The 13,420-nt window shown below is 40.2% G+C and overlaps 1 protein-coding gene across 1 annotated transcript in view; it reads left to right on the top strand.

Moving 5' to 3' along the window:
- The window catches only part of arhgef3l (Rho guanine nucleotide exchange factor (GEF) 3, like), a gene marked incomplete at its 5' end in the record, with an annotated part of 159,939 nt that overhangs the window by 46,915 nt on the left and 99,604 nt on the right, over positions 1–13,420 (top strand). The window contains one exon of the mRNA XM_028813652.2: positions 3,059–3,155. Coding sequence (XP_028669485.2) covers positions 3,059–3,155 — 97 coding nt within the window. The remainder of the gene's footprint in view (positions 1–3,058; positions 3,156–13,420) is intronic.

Below are 13,420 nucleotides of genomic sequence, written 5' to 3' on the forward strand. Positions count from 1 at the left end.
GTGTACTCACAACTTTAAACCTACTTTTGTGCACTCCTGTATATATATGCGGATCCTGTTCTCCAAAAATTGTAAAACTGGGGTTTCCATATTTGAAAAATGACTAAAAGCACATGACAAATTCTAGTATATGAAAATTAGTGATTGCTAAATTTAACCAAATTCAATGTATTTTACTGTATATCGACCTGTTCCTTGTATAAACTCAGAGTACTGCAGATATTTATATACAGTAGAGTCCCGCTAATCCGAACCCCGCTAATCCAAAAATCCGCCTAATCCGAACAGGACTAGGGAAAAAAATAATTTTTATGAAATTTCTGAACTGGGAAAAGTAAAGAAAACAAGTTTTTTCAAGTTATGTCGTACGTTTAATGTACATTTAAGAAACTTGTAATTTTTCAATTTCGCTGTCTAACTAAAAATCCAAAATACAGCCTTACTTAAAATTGAAACAAGTTCGAATTTACTCACATATGTAGAATCCATGTTCTGTACAGCATTTACACAAAACGTAAAAAGCAAACCATTATCTAAGAGATAAAGTCAGTGATCTTCTTCTGACGCAACGAACTAAAACGGCTTGAAGAAGCAATGTTTCGCCAACGCCGCATAAACATAACATCTGATGGGGTTACATCGGCGTGTTGCTCAACGTAAAATTGATGTGACATTTGGTGGGAGAAAAATAGCCTTGATATCATCGCAAACAAGTTGCATTTCTTCTGGATGTGACGGAGCATTGTCTATAAGTAACAAAGCACGAGGAGGCAATCCATTTTCTTTGTTAAACGCCTTTACTTTTGGCACAAATTGCTTGTCAAACCATTCTTGGAACAAGGCACGATCCATCCAAGCTTTCTTTTGATTTCTGTAAAAAACAGGGAGAGAGTTCATGTTCATGTTCTTAAAACAGCGTGGTTTTGCCGATTTGCCGATAACCATCAGTGGAAGCTTATTTGTGGCAGAAGCATTGCTGCAGGCCAACACAGTTAAGCGCTGTTTATCCATTTTAAACCCTGGTGCAGATCGTTCCTCTTGTGATGCAAGACTTTTGGTAGGCAATGCTTTAAAGTTAAGTCCTGTCTCATCTGCGTTGTAAACTTGCTGGGGCAAGTAGGAAGAAATGATGCATTTGAACTCCTCAAGGTATTCAACAGCTGCTTCGTTGTCCGCTGACAATTTCTCCCCAGTTATTGTAAGCTGCCTGATTCCGTGTCTTTTCTTCCATCGGTCTAAGAAACCACAACTAGCCGTAAATGATACGTCATCGTCCATGAGCTTGTTCAATTGAAGCGCCTTTTCTTGAATTAGAGGGCCAGTGATAGGGATTCCTTTCTGTCTTTCTTGTGTAAACCATAAGAAAAGTGCTTCGTCCAATTTTTCGTAAGAAGACACTGTCGTCTTGCTACGTTTTTCAATTGTTTTTTCACTTGTGGTAGTGCAAAACTGCTCAATTTTACCTCTGTTCTTTTTCCAATCGGAAATTGTTGCTTTCCCGACACCAAATTCCTTCGATAACTGAGTGGCACTTTCACCTTTGTGAAGTCTTTTCAACACTTCCAGTTTTTCTTTTAATGTACACGAGTTATGTTTACGTTTGCTTGCCATGATGATTAACAGCAGGGACAAGCACAGAATGTAAAGAAACCACACTACACACCACTCACAAGGACTCACAAAACACAGGGCAAGTGCGTGCAAACGAACAATAACATTGCACAAAACACATCACTCAGCAGTAGCAGGTGGCACACTGACTCAGTGATTCATAGTTTGGGAACGGAAATCAAGAGGAATGCGTAGGTCTAGGCGGGGGGTCTAGGTCACTGCCCTTTCGCTACTACTCACGTACCGCCCGTCATATCGATTTTACCTCCGATCACAGTCACACTACAGTGCAGTTTAAATTGCAGTGCACTAGAATACGTAATTTCTTACCTTTAATTCTTGACACATCAGACGCTTAATACGCCTCATAAAGTCAATATATGGCATTATATGACAAAACTCCGCCTAATCCGAATTTTCGCTAATCCGAACAGGGTTCGGTCCCAATTAGTTCAGATTAGCGGGACTCTACTGTATTTAATATAATTATCATATAGCAAAATATCACATGAACAGTATTGTAGCACAAGGGATAAAGCTGCTACTACACAGATTCTGGGTTTGACTCTTTCACCTTTTTGTTCTGTGTGGACTCTGCACATTCTCCCTGTGTCTGTGTGAGTTCTCCACCTATGTCACAAACATTGTTCAGACTAGGATAATTGGTGATTCCTGATTTTTTTTATTCAACATTTTGTGAAGCCACTTACTCCATTTCAGGCTCCCACAGAGTCATAGGTCATCCTAGCAGTTCATAACAACATTGTTTATATATACAGTCATGTGAAAAACAGATTTATACCCATTTTCAGTTCTTTGATTTTACATATAAATGCATAACTATATGTTGGCTTCTATATGTCTTTTAAATGTAAGGACAAAGCAAAATTTTCTATGTGTTGTTTATTATCTTATCTAAGGCTTACCTAATTTAAATTTGGTGAGGAATACTTGATTGTTAGTTATATTCAGCGACAGAATGAAAGACAATGATCTTACTTTCTCAAATGGGTACAGTATGAAAGTTCCTTGTTCTCTGTGGTGATATAGTAAATTAAGCTGAGGTCAGCTGGAAATGACAGAAGGCAGAAAGACTGCCATAGTTAATAGTTTCCAGATATAAAAACTCAAGCCCACAGATTTTATTAAAAAGGCAGGTATAATATATGTGATCTTGATCACCCATACACAGCCAACCCATTTCCTCCATAGTGTTTGCTCTGAAATATTCGATAAACTCTACTGAACACACTGTTCTTATCTGTTCAAAGCTTCAAACACTGTTTTTCTCTATACCCTTCCAAATCGCTGTCCAGCAGAGGTCTTGTCTAATGTGTTTGTGGAACTTTGGGGTCAGCTATTTAACAATACAGCTTTTTTTTTGTTTTCTTTAAAATAAAACCCTTATTTAGTTTTGGCTGTATTTCACTTGTCTTTTTATTCTTAGGCTTACTATGAACCAATGCTGAAACTTGATATTATGGCAGAGAATGAGTTAACACAGATATTTGGGACACTGGATTCTCTCATCCCTTTGCATGAAGGTAACTAAGAAGATTTAATCATCAAATAATAATTTAATTTACTTTTCTCTTAGCAATGAAGACTTGATAAAAGCTGTATATTTGTGGTGTTTTTGTTCCTTTGTGCTTTATAAAAAATGAAAGATCAACAGCATTCGGTATAGGACCTGGCACAAACATTAGACGGTTTGTTAGTCCCTTTAATGTGAAAAATATCAGAGTCCGAAGGGTGTCTGGGATTCCCATTTAACCCTATGGATTCCCTGAAACCTTAATAAGCAAAATTGTTGGAGTCTTTATACTCACCTTGGAAGACTGAATTAGAGAGAAAAGAATCTTGTGTTTTGTAACTGTGTATCTGGGCTGTGTTCACTAGGGAACATGTTGTTATCAAATAAAATCCTTTATCTGAACCCGGGACTGTTCACCAATATAATTGATGAAAAAAAACAAACAGTGGTTTTCCAACCACAAAACATAATGATTTATCAGAACCAGAACCTGAAAGTAATGTCGCTCGTTGTCCCATTGTTAATCACCAGGGGCATAACGGCGTGCGTAGAATTCACTCTAAAACATGGCGTATGCACAAAAAGGAAATATGCGTATGCACAAAAAAATCCAGATGCATAAATCTGTGCATACGCCAACTTCCACATTCTTCCACTCCATAAATCCCGGTCAGCATGAAAAGTAACCTGTCACTCCAAACCGACTCCTCCCAGAATTATGCCTCTTTGAATATGCAAATCAAAATAAATAGATAGATAGATAGATAGATAGATAGATAGATAGATAGATAGATAGATAGATAGATAGATAGATAGATAGATAGATAGATAGATAGATAGATAGATAGATAGATAGATAGATAGATAGATAGATAGATAGATAGATCTTTATTGTCATTGTCACTTTTACAAAGGAACAACAAAATTGAAGGTGCAATCGACTCAGTGTGAGGAATAAGAGTTAAAAAGACAAAAAGACAAGAAGAGAGAAAATAATAACAACCGAATAGTAATAAATATACAAATTGCACTTGTTGACTTAAGGTCTATATTGCACATTGGTAGAATAATATGGAGCAGTTTTATTCTGAGTTCAGGGCCATGATTACTTTCGGTTAAAAGCTGTTTTTAAGGCGGTTTGTCCTAGTTTTCATAGCTCTGTATCTCTTGCCGATGGCAAAAGCTGGAAAAGGCAATGACCGGGATGTGATGAATCGTGTGAAATGTCTATTGCTTTTTTGCGGCATCGGGATGTGTAGATTTGTTCCAGAGTGGGGAGGGTACAACCAATTGTTCTCTCCGCTGTCCTGACGACCCTGTGGAGCGCTTTCTTTTCTGAGGAAGTGCAGCTTCTGTACTTCACACACAGTCTGTACGTGAGCACACTCTCGATGGAACAATGATAAAAAGCAAGGAGCAGATTTTTTGGGAGGTGGTTCTTTCTGAGAATTCTCAGAAAATACAGACTCTGCTGCGCCTTCTTTAGCAGCTCCTTGGTGTTGGCGCTCCAGGTCAGGTCATCCTCCAGCTCCATACCCAGAAATCTGAACACCGGGACCCTCTCCACACAGGCCCCGCCAATGATGAGTGGCTGGATGTCAGTTTTGTTTTTCCTAAAGTCAATAACAAGCTCCTTTGTTTTTTTGGTGTTGAGCAGCAGGTTATTGACTGTGCACCACTCTGACAGCCGCTCCACCTCGTTCCTGTATGCCAGCTCACCCTCCTTGCCCGAGATGAGTCCGACCACCGTTGTGTCATCCGCGAACTTTATAATCTTGTTGCTATGGTGAGTGGGGACACAGTCATATGTGTAGAGGGTGTAGAGGAGCGGGCTGAGCACACAACCCTGCGGCGTCCCAGTGTTGAGGCTGAGAGCAATGGATGTGTGGAGACCCAGCCTGACCCTCTGGGAGTGACCCGACAGGAAGTCCAGTATCCAACTGCAGGTGAGTGATGGAAGTCCCAGATCTGCCAGTTTGGACACCAGTCGTTGTGGGAGGATGGTGTTAAACGCCGAGCTGAAGTCTACAAAGAGCAGTCTGGCGTAACTCCCCTGCTGCTCCAAGTGGGTCAGGGCAGCATGAAGGGCTGTGGCCACAGCATTCTCCGTGGATCTCTTTGCTTTGTAAGCAAATTGAAATGGGTCCAGGTCTGCTGGCAGGCAGGCGATGATATGACTCCACACCAGTTTCTCAAAGCACTTCATGATGACAGATGTGAGTGCCACTGGGCGGAAATCATTCAGACTGTTCGTGTTGGATTTTTTCGGCAGCGGAACAATGATTGAGGACTTGAGGTAGGATGGGACAGTGGCCTGGAACAGGGACTGGTTGAAAATCCTGGTGAAGATTCCGGCCAGTTGATCTGCACAGTCTTTCAGCACCCGTCCAGCCATATCGTCGGGTCCTGCAGCCTTCCTCGGGTTCACCTTCCTCATCACCCGCCTCACCTCACACTCTTCCACTGTGAGTATATTGCTGTTGTGAACAGGCTGTTGTGATGGAGCTGCTGTTGGTGTCGCCTCAAAGCGGGCAAAGAAGATGTTCAGCTCCTCTGCCAGAGAAGCATCTCCCTCAACAGCCAAGGAGTTGCTGGATTTGTAGCCAGTGATGTGCTGGACATCCTGCCACACCTGCCTGGTGTTGTTACTCCTCAGATGGTCTTCTATCCTCCTTCTGTATGCTGCCTTGGCCTCTCGGATGCCTCTCTTCAGGTTCGCTCTGGCTACACTGTAAAGAGCCCCATCCCCAGACCTGAAAGCAGTATTCCTAGCTTTCAGCAGACTCTGGACATCCCTCGTCATCCAGGGATTCCTGTTAGGATAAATCCTTATGCGTCTGTCCCAGGCGACGTTGTCCGTGCAGAACCTGATATAATCCAGGACTGCCGTAGTGTGGTTCTCCAAGTCTTGGTGATAGAAAACCTCCCAATCGGTTCTCTGGAAGCAGTCCTGCAACTGTTGGGAGGCCTCCTCGGGCCATAAGGTAACAGTCCTGGTCATAGTGGGAGCTTGTTTCCTGAGGGGAGTATATGCAGGGATTAGAAGCAGAGATGTATGATCAGACTGGCCAAGGTGTGCTAGGGGTTTAGCCCCTTATATTTTGTGTTCTGTGAAAAGACAATGGTAAAAGCACAGGGAAAAAGAAGATATACATAGAATACCAAGTAGAGGCAAGGAAAAACATGGTATTTGTTGGTTTAAGCAGTGATATAAACAACAAAAGGAAGTTTATCGAGTGACAGAGTGGTGGAGAAACTCTTGACAGCCCCCCAGCCTTGACTCTCTAAAAAGACAAGGAAAAACTCCCAAAAAAACCCTTGTAGGGAAAAAAATAGAAGAAACCTTGGGAAAGGCAGTTCAAAAAAAGACCCCTTTCCAGGTAGGTTGGGCGTGCAGTGGGTGTCAAAAAGAAGGGGGTCAATACAATACAATACACAGAACAAATCCTCAATACAGTATAAAAAAAAGTACGGACCAGTACAGAACAGAACAGTAGATGATATCACATAATATGACTTGGGTTTGTTCAGAGTCCTGGAGACCTCAGCCATCAAGCTGCCTCCCTCATTTGGTTATTCCACAGCTGAAACAGAGCTGGGCCAGCCAATCCGATGAAAGGACCCCTCTACCCCATGATTCCTGTGATCCTCCATCAGGGATGACTTTAACTTAGGCAGGCAAAACAACTTGGCAGGTGGGCCGTAGCACCAAGTGCCACACTTGAGTACCGAGAAGAGAAACAGAATAGGTGAGGGTTAATAACAAATTATAACTATCATGTTACTTATGGGGCGGCACGGTGGCGCAGTGGTAGCGCTGCTGCCTCGCAGTAAGGAGACCCGGGTTCACTTCCCGGGTCCTCCCTGCATGGAGTTTGCATGTTCTCCCCGTTCTGCGTGGGTTTCCTCCCACAGTCCAAAGACATGCAGGTTAGGTGGATTGGCGATTCTAAATTGGCCCTAGTGTGTGCTTGGTGTTTGTGTGTGTCCTGTGGTGGGTTGGCACCCTGCCCGGGATTGGTTCCTGCCTTGTGCCCTGTGCTGGCTGGGATTGGCTCCAGCAGACCCCCGTGACCCTGTGTTCAGATTCAGCGGGTTGGAAGATGGATGTTACTTATGTTTTTGTGCTAATGACTTACAACAGAGATGCAGTCTGTACAGTTAATCAGCAGCTCTACTCAGGATATGCTAAACTTAAGTAGTGAGTCTTCAGCCGGGATTTAAAAGCTGAGACCGAAGGGGCATCTCTTATAGTAGCAGGCAGACCATTCCACAGTTTAGGGGTCCTGTAACTAAAAGCTTGACCTCCCACTGTTATTTTATTAATCCTTGGAATCATAAGCAGACCGGCATCTTGAGATCTTAATGTACGCTCTGGTTTGTAAGTCATGATAAGTTCAGACAAGTAAGTCAGACCTTGGCCATTTAATGCTTTATATCTTAAAAGGAGGTTTTTGAAATCTGCCCTAAACTTAACCGGGAGCCAGTGTAAGGATTTAATGAACTGGAGTTACGTGTTCGTATTTTCTTGTTCTTGTAATAATTCTTGCAGCAACATTGGATTAACTGGAGGCTGTATAAAGAACAGTTTGAACATCCAGTGAACACCACATTGCAGTAGTCAATCCTACTAGAAATAAATGCATGAATTAATTTCTCAGAATCCTGTTTATTTAGAAAGCACCTTAATTTCCCAATATTTTTAAGATGGAAGAAACATGATTTGGAGAACTTTGTAATGTGCACTTTAAATGACATGCTAGAGTCAAAGATAACTCCTAGATTGCGGGCTGATTCAGTAAAATCAATGGTGATTCCAACTGAGATAAATGATGGCAAAATATTGTTGTGATCAGCGTCATTCCCTCCAAACAATCTGTTTTATCTGTGTTTAAAGACAAGTAGTTCTCATCCATCCACTCCTTTAATTCACTAGCACAACTAATTAAAGACAACTTTGGATAAACTTCATTTGATCTAAATGAAATGTATATCTGGGTATCATCTGCATACGAGTGAAAATTAACATTGCAGTATGTTTCCTAATGATAGATCCCAGTGGAAGCATGTAAAGTGAAAACAGTAAAGGTCGCAGTACTGAGCCCTGTGGGACACCATATCTCACTTCTGTGTATAATGATGGAGTACTGTCAGTACATTTCTGTACATATTGGAATCGATTTGATAAATAAGAACTAACCAAGCGAGCACAGTGCCTGTAAGCCCAACATCATTTTCTAGCCTGTGCAGTAAAATAGAATGGTCAATGGTGTCAGTGGCTGTGCTTAAGTCAAACAACATAATTACAGTGGAGTTTCCTTCATCAGAGGATATCAGAATGTCATTTACAACCTGTGTTAGTGCCGTTTCTGTACTATGACCAGTGCGGAAACCAGACTGGAATTCTCAAATAAATTGTAATACATAACGTGTGACTGAAGCTGATTGGCGACTACTTTTTCTAGTATTTTAGACAGAAAGGGTAAATTTGAAATAGACCTATAATTATTTAGTATGGTTTAATGACTGACACTTTTAGTGCATCAGGTACTGTGCCATGCAATAATGAACTATTGATCATGTTTAGAATAGGCACTGCAAGAACATCCATTGCACTTTTTACTAATTTTGTTGGCACTAGATCTAGGAAACAAGAAGTGGGTTTCATTTTAGAAATTAAAGTTAAGACTTCCTGCTCAGTTACAGGATTAAAATTACTAAAGTGCTGAAAGCAATGTGAGGCAGGGTCTGCTAAAATAGTATGCGGTTTGTACTGTGATGCTGAGATCTGGGATCTTATATTTTTATTTTTCTCATTGAAGAAGTTCATAAAGTCTGTACTGCTAATATCTTTTGGTATTTTGCACTGTAGATCTGGATTCCCATTTGTTAATTTAGCAACTGTTCTAAACAGTACCCGAGGATTTTTATTATTGCTATCTATTATTGTAGAATAATATTCTGAGTGAGCTTTAAAGAGAGCTTTTTTTAACACTCTCTGTCCATGCCATTTGAAAGACATGTAGCTTTGTTGTTCTCCATCTGCTCTCCACTTTTCGACATTCTAATTTAAGAGCTCGAGTTTTTTCATTAAACCAGGGAGAGTTTCTATGTGCTTTGATCACTTTTGTTATAAGGGGAGCCACTGCGTCCAGATCATCAAGGTCACATTATAATGTGATGTTAACTGATCTAAATTGTTTTCCATGTTTACATTTGATGTTAACTGATCTAAATGGTTTTCCACAATTACACTCGACTTACTCAAAGTATCTATAAATTTTGAAGCAGAATTACAATCTAGATGTCGCACTGTCTTTGCTTTAATCTGTGAGTGCGTTGGCAAGGACAGGACTAAATTAAATGTAATTAAGTAGTAATCGGAATTAACTTCATTTAATGGAGTAATATTTAAATTTTGAATTTCAACTTTGTAAATTATAATTAAATCTAATGTGTGGTTATGATTATGAGTTGGACCTTTGACAATCTAACAAAATCCTACTGAACTTAAAAAATAAGTAAAACATTTGCTAATAGTGTCAGTTTCCACATCAATGTGTACATTAAAATCCCCCATCAGTGCTATGTGATCATAATTTATAGCCAAATCAGATAAAAGGTTGCTAAATTCAGTCATGAACAATGAATATGGCCCTGGTGATCTGTAAACTAGCACTATAATTGTGTTGGAATCTGTTTTAATATATAAAATGAATGCCTCAGAAATCTTGGCCCCTTCAAGGCATTTCCTTGATTTCTCATTGCCAGTTATTTCTCCTGGTCAGCTGTTGGCTTTACTTCAGTTGAACTCACTCGGGTGTTTGCGAAGGGCTACATGCCTGCAGGAGATGCCGCTGCTCTGTGCTTCCGCTCGCTGCTACTCCGAAGAGGTGTGGCCTGAAAGAGAGAGACAAGAATGCTGTTTGAGATCTACATTAGTAAGGCAGTAGGACCTGATCATATTTAACATATTTAATTATTAACAATATACATTATTTAAATGAAGTTAAAATTTATCTGTATAATGTAATATATATACTTTAATGCATTTCATCTTTAAAATGATATCAAGAGCGCCATGAAGACAACGCCTGGAAATCTAAATTGACTTAGAAGTCAGTTGTCATCATCTGTAAATACACGCTCTCAGTTGAATTGAATTCCTTTATTGTTATTGTATGGTACAATGAGATTCAATTTGCAAATCCACCATAAACTTATTTTCCTATAAAATGGTAAAATAGCAACAGCAATAGTAATAATAATAGGATAAAAAACAGTGAAAAATATACAATATGAAAGCATACATGGCTCAGGTTGTGCAATATTACAACTGTAATACAAGTTTACAGTGAGGCAATTGTACTTATAAATACAAACAGTTCTACCAGGAGCACTTAATTGACTGATTGAGTGCATTTATAGCTCTTGGGATGAAACTGTTTCTGAACCGCGAGGTCCGTACAGGAAAGGCTCTGAAGCGTTTGTCGAATAGGTGAAGTTCAAATAGGCTTTGCGCTTGGCTGAGGCAGCGTGTGCTAGAAGCTCCATCCCAATATTTCTCCCCACTCTTGACACAATCTGCAGTAGAGCTTTCCGATCAGCAGCTGTAGAGCTGTGATTCCACACTCAGATACACTGGGTTTAAATACTCTGAGTGGTGCATTGATATAAACAAAGCTAAAGTGGCTATGGTATTTGGAATAGTTTGGCATTTCTGTGCACCATTATATGGTTACAGGTTGATTGCAATCAGATGCCTTAAACTAAAAAATGATATGTGGTTAATTTCAGGGTATTTGATAAGGCCGCTTCAGGGATGTGAATCTAAAAAATAAAGGGAAATCACACAGGAACAGTAGCACTGCTTTGACACTGGATGCCACCAGTTTGCAAAAACAAGCAGAGAACTTGCTTACGCAACAGATTGAGCTGCTCATGAAAATGTGCGTGGCTTTATGCCAAGTTTAGTTTTTATACATCACGATGTGTGCGTGGAAATGGGCATATGCAACATTTTTGTGCATATGCACGATTTATACGTGAGGCCCCAGATCTAAAGGATTGATGAGAGGAAAAGTGTTAGGTGACAGTGCCAACCCTTGGCTTGGAATGTAATTACCATTAGATGAGCCCTGGAGTTATCTCCCGATCACATGTATTATGACTATAATATCCAGAAGGGGGGCATTGCAGCACCCCAAACACCCATCACAACGACAACAACAAAAGTCAAGTACAAATAAAAGTGTTTATTAACCAAAATACCTTACAACAAGATTTCTTATACATTTTGTAGCCGTAAATCTTCTCTTCTACTCTGTCTTTCTCTTATTTGTCCACTCCTCCCAGGTGAGTGTTGTCCAACTACTATCCTGACTCTTACTGTCTTGTCAAGATGAACAGTTCCTTTTATCTTTGACCCAATAGTACTTCTAGGGCTAGGACATAGTCAATCAGATTCAAACAGGAGTCCCACAAAGATATCTCCCAGCATCACCCCTTGGTGGCACCCACAAAACCAAACAAAGCTGTATTTCGGAATTCTAACTCCCATGATGTCCTTTGGGTATCCAAAAGGGACCCAAATCCTAGGGACCTTACCTTCTAACGTATCAGGGGATACAATATCCACATGCTGTTGTCTCCTCTGCCCTTTCCAACATACAAGCCTTCAAGCCGGGTAAGGATTCTTGTTCCAATTCAGTCAGACAGCCTGTTCTTCCAGTTTCTTTTATTGTGGCATTCCATCTGGGCAATGAATCACCCTTTGGGATGCCTGTGGCATTCACTATATATAAACACACCCCATATACATATATATCAAGTTAGGTGGCTGTGAGACAAAGGTCCTACTGGTAGGAAGAAGTGTGGCCCGTACAACTGCGGTGAAAGATGAGCAAGACGGTGCTTGTCACTTACTGTATTTGAGTGAGAAAATGAAGTAGGCACATCATCTGCTAGTCAGGGGTCAAAGTCTTTCCAGTTAGGCTCAAATGTGTATGTTTTATATATTTTCTTGTTTATTTTATGCTGTTTATACCTTGTATACCTTGTGTGTGGTTTCCTCCTTCTTGCACAATAATCCTCACCAAGTGCAACTCTCAAGGCAAAAATACATTATGCAAATCTATTGCAAGAATAGATTATGCAAATCAGTAAATACAGAACTATCACATATAAGGATACAGAGTTGTTCAAATGCACCAAAGTGAACACTAATTAACATAAATGAAAAACAGCAATATTTGTCCATCAGCTAATTGTAGAACCACTGCCAGGTTGTATAAAAGGAGTCAGATGAGCCGAACACAGTAGAGTCCTGGGGCCTCGTGTCCAAACAGTGAGTACGCACAAAAATGTTGCATACACCTCTTCCATGCTCACATCCTTGATGCAGCTTTATCAAATACACTGACATTAACCACATATCGTTTTTTAGTTCAAGGCATTAGATCGTAATCAACCCGTAACCATACGATGGTGCATAGAATGGCCAAACTATTCCAAATACTATAGCTGCTTTAGCGTTGTTACTGTCAGTACACAACTGAGTATTTTAACCCAACGTATCTGAGTGTGGAATCACAGCTCTATAGCAGCTGATCAAAAAGCTCTAAGGCAGATTGTGTCAAGAGCAGAGAGAATTCTCAGGGTATAGCTTCTAGCACATGCTGCCTCAGCCATGCGCACAATCTATTTGAACTTCACCCATTCAGCAACTGTTTCAGAACCTTTCCTGCCCAAACCTTGCGGTTCAGAAACAGCTATAAACGCACTCAATCAGTCCATCAAGTGCTCCTGGTAGAACTGTTTGTACTTATAAGTACAATTGCCTCACTGTAACCTTCTATTACAGTTGTAAAAATTGCACAAACTTAGCTACTTATGGTTTCATGTTGTATATTGTCATTGTTATTTATGGTATTATTATTATTGCTGTTGTTGTTTTCATTGTTTCTTATTTTTCCATTTTATAGAAAAATAAGTTTATGGAGGATTTGGACTGGCGCGAACCTGGATGGATTGAATAATTAAACACGTACTATGAATTTATTTCAATGTCGTTTAAAAGTTTTGAAGAATCAGAATTCCAAGCTTACAGGTGGCTTGACATTTACTAATGAGCTGATTGTGTGGTGATTGGTTACTTGGAGAAAGAAAAGGAAGGACAGGAATTGGGGTTTAGTACATTTGAAAGAGACAGTACTGCTGCAATAAATTATTTAATCAAGGGTCGCAAGAATCTTGCAGGAGGCAGGAACAATCTCT

This window comes from Erpetoichthys calabaricus, chromosome 11 (genome assembly GCF_900747795.2).
Source record: "Erpetoichthys calabaricus chromosome 11, fErpCal1.3, whole genome shotgun sequence".
Classification (NCBI taxonomy): Eukaryota; Metazoa; Chordata; class Cladistia; order Polypteriformes; family Polypteridae; genus Erpetoichthys; species Erpetoichthys calabaricus.